Consider the following 16,723-nt stretch of genomic DNA (forward strand, 5'->3'; position numbering starts at 1 on the left):
CCTGTTCTGCCCTGTTCTAGGTTCATCTGTCTTTTCTTTCACTGTCCAGTTTCTCCTGAATTTTTCCTCTGTAACCCATACCTTTCTCATGCTATTCTACAACATTTAATACTAATTGTTTATACTTAGCTATCACAAGACAGCAATCTTATTCACCAAATGCTAAGCATTATTTCCTTTAGTAATATCGGTATAAAGCCTGATACAGCTACAGAACCAGAATTCATCCTGTCTTTTATTTGAATGGCCCCACGTTTTCTGTCTGTTTCCCACTACTCTTTCTGCTATCTGGACTTTGTTCTTAGGTTTCCATCCTCTGGGCCAAATGATAACTTCCAGAATGTATTTAAGCTTTTCCCCCACTGACCAGATTCTTGGATCTTCTCTCATATCCTCTAGCTACAGGAGCCCAGAGCTTTGTGTACCATATGGTTACTATAACGTATACTAACCACATATTTTACGTTGACACTAAATTAATGCTAAGGAATCAAAGATGAACAAACAAGGGCCGGCTCGGTGGCGCAGTGGTTAAATGCACACGTTTCACTTCAGTGGTCTGGGGTTCACGGGTTTGGATCCCAGGTGCAGACAGGGCACCGCTTGGCAAGCCATGCTGTGGTAGGCATCCCACACATAAAGCGGAGGAAGATGGGCATGGACGTTCGCTCAGGGCCAGTCTTCCTCAGCAAAAGGAGGAGGATTGACAGCAGATGTTAGCTCACGGCTAATCTTCCTCAAAAAAAAGAAAAAGATGAACAAACAAAAAAGATTAAAGGGACATCTTTAGAAGATGATAAAAGAGCTCCTCAGTGGAAGACTAATGATATGAAACATACAAATACATTTTTACCAAACTCTGAAGGATCTTACATGAGAAAAAATATTCAACCAAAGAACGCTTTGAATGTGTTAGAACTTTGAATATAAGTTTTATTGGATTAAAAACTTGTTCCAAGTTTATAATGTAAGTATACAGCTGGAAACACTGAACATTGTCACATGAATGATCTTTTAAAGTTCTCTCATTTAAATTTCTACTCGAGAATTCTACTTTTAAAATGTGAAAACCCAAATCATATGTTCGGGGGCTAATGATGCCATTTGTGAAAAGTCCATTATTTTTACTGCTTCTTCCTCTGCATGCTACTTTTTAATTCTATTTCTTTCCTTCTTTTTCTTAAAAAACATTTTATACTCAGTATAATTTCTGTCTGGAAGTAGAGGAAAGAAGTCACAAACATCAAGCCAGCCGGTGCATTTAATTTTTCACTAGGTACTTTGCTAGATATTAAGATTATCTGGCTCATATATGGCATGGAGATTAACTGAAGCTGTAATTCTGTTGAGCATATTTGTTTACTGTCAAGAAAAATGCAAAGTTTTCAATATTTTCCATTTTGGGTTGGCTTTCCATTAGCTAGGTAAGAACAAATGCTCAAAGGACAATAATTAGAAATCACAAATATACAAACGTTCTGCAGCCTAACAGATCCACTACAGACTACTTTCCTCTGTCAAAAAATTTCAATTTGCAGATCATCATTCAACAGCTTTTATCTTCCTTTTAAGAACTATCCTCTGAAATCGGTGGTAGAAAAACCACTATTGGGGTCTGTCCCAATAGAAGCAAAATGTAAAACATAAACTGTTCAAGTGATATCAGAAATCAGCATGTATTTTAATGCCACAAGTCATGACAACAAAGTACTATTTTTAATACTAGAACTTATTTGTTGGTATTTATGGGTATTGTATTAATTACAATGCCTTCAACTGTAAGCAATAGAAAACCCAATTCTACTTGACTTGAACACAAAGAAATATGTCATTGTATGCAACTGGAAATCAAGGAGTCGGGCAGACATCAGGGTTAACTTATCTAGCACCTTCAGCTTCACTAGTCCTCTTTTCTCTTTCTTCTTTAGCCTTTATTCTCAGGCTGGTAGGAAGATGGAGCACATGTCTGGAGCACATGCCCACCACAACCACCACCAAAGGAAGAAAGAGCATATCTTCCTGTAGCTCTCTTTTAAGAGTGAGAGAACTTTACCCAATAGCCCCCAGAAATTCTTTCTGCATCTCAGGGGCCCATGGTAAGTCACATGTTTATTCCTGAACTAGTCTCTATCACCAGGGAAATGCTTAATTTTGCCTAACTCTGGCTTCCTGAACCAGGCACTGGAAAAGAAGGATGACGGCGTTTTCTGTCAGGGTTTTAGCTGTCTCAGCAACACTGTGAGTGTGGGCTGACAGCAGGCTGAACCTGTAGAAATGGGAAACTCAGCCCACTGTGGTCCCTTCTTCCAAACCTCTACTCTCCTTTGACCTGCCTGTTTTGTTCACTCTCCACAGCCTTCAGCTAGCAGTTCTCTGCAGTGTTATCGTTTGAATTGTGTCTCCCCCAAATTCATACATTGAAGTCCTAACCTCCAGCACCTCAGAATGTGACCTTATTTGGAAATAAGGTCTTTGCAGATGTAATTAGCTAAGATGAGGTCATACTGGAGTAGGGTGGGCCACTAATCCAATGCGATTGGTGTCCTTAGAAAAGGGGGAAATTTGGACACACACACACACAGGGAGAATAACAGGAAAAGATGACGGCAGAGGTCAGGGTGCTGTTCCCCCAAGCCAAGGAATGCCAAAGATTGTCAGCAAACCACCAGAAACCAGGTGGAGGCCTGGTACAGATTCCCCCTCAGAGGGACACAACCCTGCCGATACCTTGATCTCGGGCTTCCAGCATCCGCAACTTTTTGCTGTTTAAGCTACCCAGTCCATGGTACTTTTTTTTTTTTTTTTATTAATGTTATGATAGATTACAACCTTGTGAGATTTCAGTTGTACATTTTTGTTAGTCATGTTGTGGGTACACCACTTCCCCCTCTGTGCCCTCCCCCCACCCCCCCTTTTCCCTGGTAACCACCGATCAGATCTCCTTATCAATCTACTAATTTCCACCTATGAGTGGAGTCATATAGAGTTCGTCTTTCTCTGACTGGCTTATTTCACTTAACATAATACCCTCGAGGTCCATCCACGTTGTTGTGAATGGGCCAATTATGTCTTTTTTTTATGGCTGAGTAGTATTCCATTGTGTATATATACCACATCTTCTTTATCCAATCATCAGTTTCTGAGCATGTAGGCTGGATCCACGTCTTGGCTATTGTAAATAATGCTGCGATGAACATAGGGGTGCAACAGACTCTTGAGATTTCTGATATCAGGTTCTTAGGATAGATACCCAGTAATGGGATGGCTGGGTCATAGGGTATTTCTATTTTTAACTTTTTGAGAAGTCTCCATACTGTTTTCCATAGTGGCTGTACCAGTTTGCATTCCCACCAACAGTGTATGAGGGTTCCTTTTTCTCCACAACCTCTCCAACATTTGTCACTCTTGGTTTTGGATGTTTTTGCCAATCTAACGGGTGTAAGGTGATATCTTAGTGTAGTTTTGATTTGCATTTCCCTGATGATTAGCGATGATGAACATCTTTTCATGTGTCTATTGGCCATATTCATATCTTCTTTTGAGAAATGTCTGTTCATGTCCTCTGCCCATTTTTTGATCGGGTTGTTTGTTTTTTTGTTGTTAAGCAGTGTGAGTTCTTTGTATATTATGGAGATTAACCCTTTGTCGGATAAGTGGCTTGTAAATATTTTTTCCCAATTAGTGAGCTGTTTTTTTGTTTCAATCCTGTTTTCCCTTGCCTTGAAGAAGCTCTTTAGTCTGATGAAGTCCCATTTGTTTATTCTTTCTATTGTTTCCCTCAACTGAGGAGTTACAGCGTCCGAAAAGATTCTTTTGAAACTGATGTCAAAGAGTGTACTGCCTATATTTTCTTCCAAAAGACTTATTGTCTCAGGCCTAATCTTTAGGTCTTTGATCCATTTTGAGTTTATTTTGGTGTGTGGTGAAAAAGACTGGTCAATTTTCAATCTTTTGCATGTGGCTGTCCAGTTTTCCCAGCACCATTTGTTGAAGAGACTTTCTTTTCTCCATTGTAGGCCCTCTGCTCCTTTATCGAAGATTAGCTGTCCATAGATGTGTGGTTTTATCTCTGGCTTTCAATTCTGTTCCATTGATCTGTGGACCTGTTTTTGTACCAGTACCATGCTGTTTTGATCACTGTAGCTTTGTAGTATGTTTTGAAATCGGGGATTGTGATTCCGCCGGCTTTGTTTTTCTTGCTCAGGATTGCTTTAGCAATTTGCGGTCTTTTGTTGCCCCATATGAATTTTAGGATTCTTTGTTCAATTTCTGTGAAGAATGTTCTTGGGATTCTGATTGGGATAGCATTGAATCTGTATATTGCTTTAGGTAGTATAGACATTTTAACTATGTTTATTCTTCCAATCCATGTGCAAGGAATGTCTTTCCATCTCTTTATGTCATCGTCAATTTCTTTCAAGAAAGTCTTGTAGTTTTCATTGTATAGATCCTTCCCTTCCTTGGTTAAGTTTATCCCAAGGTATTTTATTCTTTTCGTTGCGATTGTGAATGGGATTGAGTTCTTGAGTTCTTTTTCTGTTAGTTCATTGTTAATGTATAGAAATGCTACTGATTTATGCACGTTAATTTTATACCCTGCTACTTTGCTGTAGTTGTTGATTATTTCTAATAGTTTTTCTGTGGATTCTTTGGGGTTTTCTATATATAAGATCATGTCATCTGCAAACAACGAGAGTTTTACTTCTTCGTTACCTATTTGAATTCCTTTTATTTCTTTTTCCTGCCGAATTGCTCTGGCCAGCACCTCCAGTACTATGTTGAATAGGAGTGGAGAAAGTGGGCACCCTTGTCTTGTTCCTGTCCTCAGTGGGATGGCTTTCAGTTTTTGACCATTGAGTATGATGTTGGCTGTGGGTCTATCATATATGGCCTTTATTATGTTGAGGTACTTTCCTTCTATACCCATTTTACTGAGGGTTTTTATCATAAATGGGTGTTGGATCTTGTCGAATGCTTTCTCAGCATCTATTGAGATGATCATGTGGTTTTTGTTTTTCATTTTGTTGATGTAGTGTATCATGTTGATTGATTTGCGGATGTTGAACCATCCCTGTGTCCCTGGTATAAATCCCACTTGATCATGGTGTATAATCTTTTTGATGTATTGCTGTAATCGGTTTGCCAAAATTTTGTTGAGGATTTTTGCATCTATGTTCATCAGTGATATCGGCCTGTAGTTCTCCTTCTTTGTGTTGTCCTTGTCAGGTTTGGGGATCAGAGTGATGTTGGCTTCATAGAATGTGTTAGGGAGTTCTCCATCTTTCTCAATTTTCTGGAACAGTTTGAGGAGAATAGGTATTAAGTCTTCTTTGAATGTTTGGTAGAATTCTCCAGAGAAGCCGTCTGGTCCTGGACTCTTATTTTTGGGGTGGTTTTTGATTACCGTTTATATTTCCTTACTTGTGATTGGCCTATTCAGATTCTCCATTTCTTCCTGATTCAGTTTGGGGAGATTGTAGGAGTCTAGGAATTTGTCCATTTCTTCCAGGTTGTTCAATTTGTTGGCATATAGTTTTTCATAGTATTCTCTTATGATCTCTTGTATTTCATTGGTAACTGTTGTGATTTCTCCCCTGTCATTCCTAATTTTATTAATTTGCGATTTCTCTCTTCTTTTCTTGGTGAGTCTGGCTAGGGGTTTGTCGATTTTGTTAATTCTTTCGAAGAACCAACTCTTTGTTTCATTGATCCTTTCTATTGTCTTTTTTGTTTCAATATCGTTTATTTCTGCTCTTATTTTTATTATTTCCCTCCTTCTACTGACTCTGGGCTTTGTTTGTTCTTCTTTTTCTAGTTCTGTTAGGCGTCGTTTGAGGTTGCTTATGTGAGCTTTTTCTTGTTTAGTGAGGTGAGCCTGTATTGCGATGAATTTCCCTCTTAGGACTGCTTTTGCTGCATCCCAAATGATTTGGTATGACGTGTTCTCATTTTCATTAGTCTCCAGATAAAATTTGATTTCTTCTTTAATTTCTTCAATGATCCATTGTTTGTTGAGAAGCGTGTTGTTTAGTCTCCACAGTTTTGCACCTTTCTCTGCTTTTTTCTTGTAGTTGATTTCTAGTTTAATAGCATTATGATCCGAAAAGATGCTTGATATTATTTCAACTCTCTTGTATTTATTGATGTTTGCTTTGGTTCCCAAAATATGGTCAATCCTTGAGAATGTTCCATGTGCACTTGAGAAGAATGTGTATCCTGCTGTTTTTGGATGAAGTGTTCTATATATATCTATTAAGTCCATCTGGTCTAATTTTTCATTTAATTCTATTATTTCCTTGTTGATTTTCTGTCTGGATGTTCTGTCCATTGGTGTTAACGGTGTGTTGAGGTCCCCTACTATTATTGTATTGTTGTTGATGTCTTCTTTTAGTTCTGTTAAGAGTTGCTTTACAAATTTTGGTGCTCCTGTGTTGGGTGTATATATATTTATAAGTGTTATGTCTTCTTGGTGGAGAGTCCCTTTTATCATTATATACTGTCCCTCTTTATCTTTCTTTATCTGTTTTGCTTTGAAATCTACCTTGTCTGATATTAGTATAGCGACACCTGCTTTCTTTTGTTCATTATTAGCTTGGAGTATTGTTCTCCATCCCTTCACTCTGAGTCTGTGTTTGTCTTTGGGGCTGGGGTGTGTTTCCTGGAGGCAGCATATTGTTGGATCTTGTTCTTTGATCCATCCTGCCACTCTGTGTCTTTTGATTGGGGAGTTCAATCCATTTACATTTAGAGTGATTATTGAGATGTGGGGGCCTACCACCACCATTTTGTGTCTTGTTTTCCGGTTTTCTTCAGTTTCCTTTGTTTCTCGTCCCATGGTTTAATCTGTTCTGATGTACAGCTGCTACTCTCTGTTGTTGTCCTTCTACTTATCTCCTCTGCTCTTGGTTTTGTAGCCCCTTTCCTTTTTTGGATTTTTCAGGAATGAGGGTTTTCCTGAGGATTTCCTGAAGAGGAGGTTTTGTGGCAATGAACTCCCTTAATTTTTGTTTATCTGGGAAAGTTTTTATTTCTCCATCGTATTTGAAGGATATTTTCGCTGGGTAGAGAATTCTCGGCTGTAGATTTTTGTCCTTCAGATTTTTGAATATATCATTCCACTCTCTTCTAGCCTGTAAAGTTTCTGCTGAGAAATCTGCTGATAGCCTGATGGGGGTTCCTTTGTAGGTTAGTTTCTTTTGCCTGGCTGTCCTTAATATTTTCTCCTTGTCGTTGACTTTTGCTAGCTTCACTACTATATGCCGTGGAGTTGGTCTTCTTGCATTGATAAAGTTTGGAGATCTATTGGCTTCTGTCACCTGAAGATCCATCTCCCTCACCAGATTTGGGAAGTTCTCAGCCATTATTTCTTTGAATAGGTTTTCTGCCCCTTTCTCCTTCTCTTCTCCCTCTGGTATACCTATAATCCTTACGTTGCATCTCCTAATTGTGTCTGATAATTCTCGGAGAGTTTCTTCATTTCGTTTTAGTCTTGCTTCTCTCTCCTCCTCTGCCTGCAGCAATTCTATATTGCCATCTTCCAAATTGCTAATTCTTTCCTCCATATTATCAGCCCTACTGCTCAGAGCATCTAGATTTTTCTTAATCTCCTCTATTGTGTTCTTAATTTCCAATATTTCTGTTTGGTTCTTCTTTATCGTATCAAACTCTTTTGTGACATAGCTTCTGAACTCGTTGAGTTGTCGGTCAGAATTCTCTCTTAACTCATTGAGAATTTTAATGATGGCTGTTTTGAAGTCATCATCATTTAGGTTATATATCTCATTTTCTTTGGGATTGTTTTCTGTGTATTTGTTACTTTCTTTCTGTTCTGGAGATTTAATGTATTTTTTCATATTGCTTGATGTTGTTGATTTGTGCCTCCGCATGGAGATAGAGTTTAGTTGCTCCTTTCACTTGTTTCAGCTGCTGCGGTAGGGGAGCAGCTGTTTATACTGCACCAACCAGGACCTCTGTCTGCAGTTGCTAACTGGGCCTGGGCCCCTCCTCGTAGCCACAGTAGCCCTTTGGATTCCCTCCTCTGCCGTGGGGGCCGTCACAGGGGGGCTTCAGGCTGCTGGTGCCTACTGTTGCAGCCCACCTAGATGTGCTCTCTCCTTGGGGTCTGCAACGGTGTTATGGGCTTTTCCGGCGGCCAGGGGTGGGATCACTTATATTTGTCTCTCCATTGCTGACGGCACCCACAAAATCTCACTTGTCCTCTATGGGTCGCAGGAGAGCTATTGGCATCTTCTACAGTCTGTGGTTAGTTCACCTAGCTATGCTGCTTTTGCCCTGGGGTCTTCCAGCCTTGTGGCTGGCGGCTGGGTGCCTTCTACTGGTGCTGTGCAGAGGCTTTCCCTAAGGCTGCTGTGAGCCTGTAGGGTTTCCCCCTAGGCTACGAAGCTGGGTCTCTCGAACTCCCCCCAGCCCCAGTCCTCTCCGAGATCTCCGGCTATCCCTAGTCCCACGGGGCGGGCAGCGGCAGCTGGGGGTCGCCCCGCCCTCTGGGATTCTCCCCGGGCCTCTCCTGGAGCCGTGAATGCTGTGCGTGTCCCCTCTGCTAATGGCAGATAGAGAGTTTTTGTCTACTGCCCGGGCGGAACTCCGGCGCTTCCCCTCCGGGTTGCAAAGCCGGCCTTTGAAACTTCCCCCGGACCCGGTCCTCTCTGAGATCTCCCGCAATCCCTACTCCCTCAGGGCGGGCAACGGCAGCTGGGGGTTGCCCCGCCCTCTGGGATTCTCTCTGGGCCTCTCCCGGAGCCGTGAATGCTCGGAGCCGTGAATGCTCGGCGTGGCCCCTCTGCTAATGGCAGATAGAGAGTTTTTGTCTGCTGCCCGGGCGGAACTCCGGCGCTTCCCCTCCGGGTCGCAAAGCCGGCCTTTGAAACTTCCCCCAGCCCCGGTCCTCTCAGAGATCTCCGGCAATCCCTACTCCCTCAGGGCGGGCAACGGCAGCTGGGAGCCCTCTGTACCCCCAGCGACTCTCTCTGGGACCCTCCGAGCGCCGCGAACACCAGGCGGGGTCTCGAACACCAGGCGGGGTCTCCCCGCCAATGGCGGGGAGAGACTCTCCCCGCGGGCTCAGGTGTGCAACTCCAAAGTTTCCCTCTGCGTTTAGGAGTAATTGCGGGGGGTTTAGGTAGGGTTCTGGTCACCTGTTTCCACCGTCGCTCCTCTGTTGTGTGCTCACTCCTGCCCTAGATGTGTGTAGATCCTCTGGGGGCGTCCGTTGGAAGAAAGCCGCTTGCGGGTACTAGGCTGCTCGTCAGGGTCGGAGAGTTTTCACCTATTTCCACATCCTCCCGGAGGAAAGTCTGTCCGCCTTCCGATGTATAGTCGCGTGGGTATCTCAGACGTCCTGGGATGCTGTCTGGATATCCTTTGTCAAGCAATAAGTGTCCAAATAGTTGTAGACTCGAAGGGGGAGAAACAAAGAGGACTACTCACGGCGCCATCTTGGATCCCACCCATGGTACTTTTTTATGGCTGCCCCAGAAAACTAATGTCATGTACCTGGAGTTTATGCAGGATGCTTCATTAAGAGCTTACTCCACTAACCCAGGAGCGAAACTGTCATTCTAGCCTTAGAATAAGTTCACTTTTTCTCTATGCCTCTACTTTTCATATCTGTAAAATAGAGATAAGAATACTATCTACCTCATAGCTCTGTTGGGAAGATTAAATAAGCTGATACACATAAAGTACTCAGAGAACAGTACACGGAACATGGAAGCTCTCAATAGCTATTGGCTATTCCCACCCTTCATGCATTGAACTACATGCCAGGCTCTGTTATGCACACTGTAGGTCCATCGCCAAACAAAACAGATATACATTTTTGCCCTTATGAAGTTTACATTATAGTGACAGGATTCAGACAATAAAACAAATAAGAAAATTATGTAGTATATTGGCCACTAACAAGTTCCAGGAGAGAAATGAAGCCGAGAGTGAGGATAGGGAAGGCTGGGGTTGGGTATGGCAACTTTCAATAGGGTGGTTCAGAAAGGCATCATTGCAGGAGGTGTGGGACTGAGCCACCTGTTTCCCTGGGAAAGGAGCACTCCAGGCAGAGGGAACAGAAGGGTAAGTGGCCTGGAGGAGGGGCCAGCCTGGAAGGCTCAAAGAGCAGGAAGGCCAGTGTGGCTGGAGCAGAGTGAGGCGGGAGGCAGCAGGAGATGAGGTCAGACACTTAACAGGCCCTTGAAGGGCTGCGGCTTTTGCCCTGAGTGACGTGGCAAATCGCTGGAGGCTCTGAGCACAGGAGTGACATGATCTGACACACAGTTTTGTAGGATCCCCTGGCCTGTGTGAGAGGAGATTTAACAGTGGTAGGGGCTGCGGGGAGAGAGAGGGAGAGAAACGGGGGGACCAAGTAGGAAGCTGTTTCTGAAATCCAGTCCAGAGATCACATTGGCTCTGACCAGGGTTGTTCAGTGCGGGAGGTAAAACCTAGTTGGTCTATAGGTATTTTCAGGAGAGGTGACTCTATCTCAGGCGAGTGACAGATTTCCTGAGGGACTGAATGTGATGTCGGGAGTAGCGGTTTAGGGAAGGAAATAATGAAGTCGTTGTTCCTCCTCCCTTTACAATTATTGTTATAACGAGAGGTAGCTTCATCAATCCTCTCCTCTTCATTCTTAGTCCTATCTTCTATGAGATTTTCTTCTTTTCCCAGCAGATAATAAGCCACTGCACATCCCACCCCGTTACTTGGTCAGCATGTTACGTCTAACTGGTCCTCTTTCCTACTGAAGTCTAGTCCCAACGAGAAGTAAGGGGATACTTAGCATGACCGTCTCTCCTGAGAACGTAACCTTGACTCTACCCTCTGTTTCTATCATCACGTCTTCCTTCTCAGGCCCCCCAACAGCATCTTTATAAAAGGAAACACCTGCTTTCTCTTCTTTTTTGAAAATTCGCTATTGTTTGCATTTTCTCATTGTAGCTATTTTTCTTCCACTTACTCCAATTTCCATTAATCCTCCCATCAATTCTTCCCACTATTAATGCTGTCTGTTCTCATTCCCATGGATTCTGCTACAACTCCTCAACAACGTTATAAATCTCCTATCTTCCTAGCTTATCCCTTTCCTCTGGTCCTCAGTTAAAACTCTTTATCACAGGAAGAGTCATTTGATGTCTCTGGGTCTTGGTTTGCTCCTCTGTAGAATAAAGGAATTAAACTAGATGATCACTAAAGATATTTTCAGTTTTAACTTTTCATCAAACTGACTCTCTGTTTAGTTACTCAGTGTTCTTTCACGTGTGGCAAGTTCTCATTTCGTATCTAACTCATCTTCCAATCTTCCCTTTCATTACTTCCTTACAGTTTCCAAAATCCTAACCACATTTTTTCACCATGATTTCTTAGGTCAAGCCAAGCAGTTTTCACCCACACCTTAACGTTCGTCAAAAGAGCGTGTGTGTTGTTGGGTTTTTTGTTTGTTTGTTTGTTTAACAATGGCACACAAAATAACTGAGGGACAATGTTTCAAGTCTAAAAGAAAGCAACCTTATTTGGATATTTCTTTACCATGACTGTGATCTTATGATATTATTTGAGAAATACATGACTGGAAAGTTTTGTTAATGCTGGTGACAAGCTAGTGACACAGTATCTGCTTTGATTTTTTCTGACATACTTCTGAGGTTTTTCATCTTCACTTCTTTGTGGTGCCCTCATTTTCATACTGTAACTGCCAATTCTGGTCAGCTAATGAGAAAGAGTGACAAGAAAAAAGAACTTAGCTTAGCTGACTGCCTCTCTTACAAATAAAGAAACACAGTTTGTTCTTCTGGATTTAAGATGAAATTAATAACGTTTTTAAAAACTCTGCACACAGAGGTCATTTTTAAAGCTTTTATTTAGCAAAAGTTCCAGGTGATTTTGAAATACACTGGACATGCCATTCATTGAGGATGAGAGAGGTTATTCCAGAACATTCTTTAATAGCCCAAAGCTGATTTTATCTATCAGAGCAAAAAGGGAAAAATCCACCCAAAAAGGTCTTTCCACAGTGGAAATTACATAGCTGGACTTCTTAGGCATTAAGGAAATTCACACACTCACAAATGGATATAATTAGTTAGAAATATTCTGTTTTTAAAATTAAATTTTACCCAACACATTATGACTATGGATGGGTTACTTTAATATAATAGCTATTTTTAGCAAACGAGTTGGACTTCACATTATTCAATCCTGGCTTATAAATTTAACTTTGTAAAACTGCAGAAGAAACATGTCCTGTCCAGCCATCTCAGCCCAAATCCATGCCATCTTCCCCGAGGCCCAGGTATAAGGCATCTCTCCCTCCTCTGAGCTCCACTGGAACTTATCCTGTGTCCAACCTCTCTGAGCCTGAGCTTCTTCATCTATACATGGAGATAATGAAACCTCCCCCAGAGGGTACTGTGAAGATTAAATCGGATCAGAATGTGAAGTACCTAGCACATAGAGGCACAAGATAAAAGTCACGTCTCCTCCTATCCTAGTATCATTTGCGGTTCAAGCCTGCTTTATAGTTCACTGAACCCAGGGCTGTCTCTGGGCTCTCAGCTTTTGGAAGGCACAGGCTCGTTCATCTTGATGCTTCCTGTAGAACCCAGAGTAGTGAATTGCATATTCTGGAGGTGCAGTGACTGTGTATTGTATTCAGTCGGGGGCTGAGCCAGGATGGCTCATAAGCCGCAGAACAATGACCTATGGCTCTGGGCTCTTTGGGCTGTTGTGTTAATACAGCTCCTCCCATGAGCTATGGCTCAGGCCACTTTGGCCTCGATACAGCCCACCGTGTTTTAAATTAGGTTGTACAAAATATAATTACTTTCCTAAATTCTTTGGCAACTGATCAGAACAGTGTTCCATTTCTCACTGTAGAAACTGCTGCAGAAATATCGACTTGACTCTGAGAGAGGGAACGGAATCCACTACAATACGCTGGAAAAACAACAAGTTGTGTTGGAAAAGTACTGAGTCAAATAAACATGGATTATAAACTCCAGCTCGTCCTTCCAGACCTTGGGCAAGCTCTCTATGCTTACTGAGCTTCAATTAAAACAAATAGATAACTCTACTTTGGGTGTCACACAGGGTCATTGGGTAGATCAGGAAGGTGACGCCTTGGGACAGACTTTAACTGTTGGAGCAGGTTGCAAAAACAAAGTCCAGAAAGCCACTGCTTTTCGGTCGTGTTAAGCTCTTACTTTGTCATAATCCAGACTCCCCTTCTTATTCCATTCTTTGGCAACTGACTGAGAGTTGAATGGCAACTCTCATTTTATAGTTTCATTTCAGTTCAGCAGAAAAGCCGTGCATGTGTGTGTTTGCACAGGCACACCCACAAGTGATGAAGTCTACATAACTCCCCATCTTTTCTTCTACAAGCCACGTTACAATGCAACAAGAAAGTGCAGTTGTGAATTCACAGCACCACAAACGCAGTGCCGGTAAAGCAGAGTGCTGGTCTGCCTGCGGGCAGCAGGAACCGCACGCATCACCTTTCTGTCTGACACTAGAACAACACTGCATGGCCCAGCCGCTTGTGGCCTTTTCTCATGTGTCAGTCACAGCTTCCTTTGTAAGAGAGTTCAAAGAAGATACAGCCCAACCAAAGCGTAACAGAAAGTCAGCCCCAGACGAAAGGTGGCAGGTTGGGGGAGATGTCGGCAGCCAATCTTTTCAGTTCAGGGAGAATCTTTGTTTCTAGGGCACTTTACTAACATCACCCTAGGCTTACTAAGCAAGGAAACTGGGAGGGAAGGGGGGCCGATGGGTCACCTACACACTACATAGGGAAGAACGAACCTTCCCAAATTTCTGAAAAAAATCTTCTTCTGCCCGGGCCAAGGCGTCTTCGTCAATGTACACTACGGGCCTTTTGGCCATGAGGAAGTACTGCACCTTCCGCAGGGTCCAGCCCATCACGTACTGGAGCCAGCCGCAGACGGCCGCCGTGGACCGGCCCACCCCGGCGTTGCAGTGCACGTACACCGTGTGTCCATTCTGGAGCAGCGCGTGCAGGAGGCACACCGCCTGGGGCAGCATCTGCACTCGGCCTGCGATGGAGAAAGCACAGCACACACACGTGAATGGTGAAACCCCAACATCGCCGCTCACAATGACTCCTCCGGCGCCCCATGAAACCACAGTGCCACCCTGGGAGAGGCAGGGACATCAGAGCTTGCTTTGTGTCTTTGTTTTGAAGGAAAAGGTGAGACAGTATCAAAACCTGCTAATAATAAAGTGGAAAGGGCACTCCAGAGGCAGTGGGTCAGCTTGGAACTTTTCAGTTGACTTTCCTGCTCCTTTGAGTGGCATCTGCATCAGTGCAAATCTCCCTTCAAAGAAAAACTGACTATCGCCGGTCATCAGAAGAACGGATTTTTACATCTATCAAAATGGTTTGTACAGACTGCACAGAGGGTTAGAGGATTTCAAAGAGAACATGACAGGTCCTGTCACCTGAATTTCCTTTAATCCAAAAAAATCTTCCAGGTAAATGTAAAAATACAGAATTCGTCCATATTGGTTAAAGGAGTCAATCTCATTCACCCAGCATATGCTTGCTGTCATTTGTCCAGTGGAAAGGCTAACCTATTAAATGATACACGTGGGATAACTGACTACTCATTTATTCCCTCATGATCTGGTGAGTATGAAAACTGATTCAGTTTCTCCTTTCCTGGGCAATTATGATCACTGTCACCACTGCCTCGTGACCACTATTTCGACTGTTGGATGATTCGAATGTCTTCTCCTCCCACTGAGAGGGCAGGCAGTGCTCTGTTGAGACCTGTTGCACTCAGCCCCTCTCTCCCAACTTATGGGGCAGAGACCCCCTAAAGTCATCAAACTCCGGGATGCCTGGAGTCTCCTCTGCCTGCAGATTCTCAGAGCAAAGATATTTAGTGGATGTTTTCAGGGGTGGAGGATGGTCAGTGTAAATTACTTTAAAAGGGGATGCAGGACAGAAAGTGTCAGAGCCCTGGATTAAAACTGCATGCGCATCACTTGAGCTTCTCAGCTACTCTGCATCCTCAACCACGTAGGGACACAATGGCCCTGGAAGGACCCTGTCCAGCCTTCCCACTGCCATCCCATGGGAGGACTGGAGAGGCAGGAGAGGCCCCTCTCAAACGATTCTACTGCAGATCTTCAGTGAGGCCTAGAATTCTCCCTGAGAGCCACTCGGGTAAGTTCAGACTGCCCTCTTTGGCTGTCTACTTTTAAAAAGGCAAGTGCCCTGAGGGGGCCAACACAACCATTGTGATCAGCTGTCAGCACCATAGGACAGACGTTACCAAACACCCCGCCATGGCTTCAAGGCCCTCTCCGTTACCCCTCTATCCAGGGGGTTTACCTTAGACTCAGGCTCACTCCACTCCGAGACAGGAGCAGAAAATCTACATGGAAGCAGGATAACATTCTAATTTTGTGGCTGGTGCTCTGTTAATCTGTCTGACTAAGGATCGGAAGCCACAGGCCCTGCGCAGCAGTAGAGACGTTTGAACTGGCATGCCTTCGGGCAGGGCACACCTTGCTGTTCCTCTGGCTCCATCTCTCCCTCGTGCCTGTTGCCATACATTCGTGTCCTGGCCTGATCTCTGAGGGCATTTGAACTGGAGACGCACGCACCAGCTCCTACGTGTCGCTTGATTTCTCTTGAGTCCAAACTGAGCCACAGAACTTTAACTGATTTATATCTGCACACTTGGTTTCAGGGACTCCGAGGCTGGAGCTAGGTGGGCCGGCCATAGAGTCAGTTGCCCAAGGCAGCCTCCTAGAGGCAGGGAAACGTCACTGGAAATGCAACAAGGTGTAGACTGTCGTGTGTACCAGAGGGACACCTTACAGTTGGTCCACCATTTGAACTGGAGATCAGAGGAGGCCAAACCTCCAATGTTTGAGGGACCCTGCTGGTCAGGCCAAGTCCTGCTGAGCACAGAGCAGTGTGGGCTTCTGTTCCACCGAGGGTGTCAGAGGTTTGCTCCGAGTAACAGCAGCTGGGAAGGGAACTCTCAGCGATGGATCCTGGAAGCTTGGGTTCATCCTGCTCCTGCCACAGCTGGCAGCACTTGACAGGTTCCTGTTACAGCTGCCTCCCCAGCTACCATGTAAATTGCCAGGAAATAAGCAGAAATATTTTTAATGTGGGTTTTCATCAAATGCCCAATATAAGACTAGCCATGGTGGCCACACGCAAGAGGAGCTGCTGGAGTCAGAGTCCCAGCCCCGGGTGCTCAGCTTTTGCAGCATCAGTGCAGCTGGCCTGCCTGAGCCAGGGCTTCCATGGACCCGGCAGGATCCCTTCCTCCCACCTGTTCTCTGGCCAGAGGTTCCCCAAGAGGGGTCTGCCTCAGATAGCCCAAATGATGCAATGTCCCCCACTTTCCTCTTGATCTGTAAAAGATTCTGCAAGAGGCAGGCACACAATTCAGAAGCTGAAAAGGGACAAGTGTTAGTTTGAGGTTCTATGATCTCAGACACTTAATCCTGGAAGGTGAATGTCAGCTCCACCGGGAAGTTCTGGAAAGCTCCCAGCTTAAACACAGGGTCACTCACCAGTGGTCTTCTCCTGGAATCACTCAGCCACCCCTCTTAAGAACTGTCACAGAAATACTGAAATAAGCTAACGGAGAAATAAATAATAAAAAGGGGCACCAGAGATGCCCACCCATCTCAGCCTGGCCTCAGCCGGAGCCCCATTCATTTTGACCT

General features: G+C 44.0%; 1 protein-coding gene across 2 annotated transcripts in view; it reads right to left on the reverse strand.

Moving 5' to 3' along the window:
- Positions 1–11,849: 11,849 nt before the first annotated feature.
- Positions 11,850–16,723, reverse strand: part of EPM2A (EPM2A glucan phosphatase, laforin) — an 84,116-nt gene continuing 79,242 nt past the window's right edge. For both annotated transcript variants that reach the window (XM_044768600.2, XM_070506798.1), the window contains exon 4: positions 11,850–14,061. In XM_044768600.2, coding sequence (XP_044624535.2) covers positions 13,784–14,061 — 278 coding nt within the window. In that variant the 3' untranslated portion in view covers positions 11,850–13,783. The remainder of the gene's footprint in view (positions 14,062–16,723) is intronic.

The sequence above is a fragment of the Equus asinus genome, chromosome 1 (assembly GCF_041296235.1).
Source record: "Equus asinus isolate D_3611 breed Donkey chromosome 1, EquAss-T2T_v2, whole genome shotgun sequence".
NCBI classification, from domain to species: domain Eukaryota; kingdom Metazoa; phylum Chordata; class Mammalia; order Perissodactyla; family Equidae; genus Equus; species Equus asinus.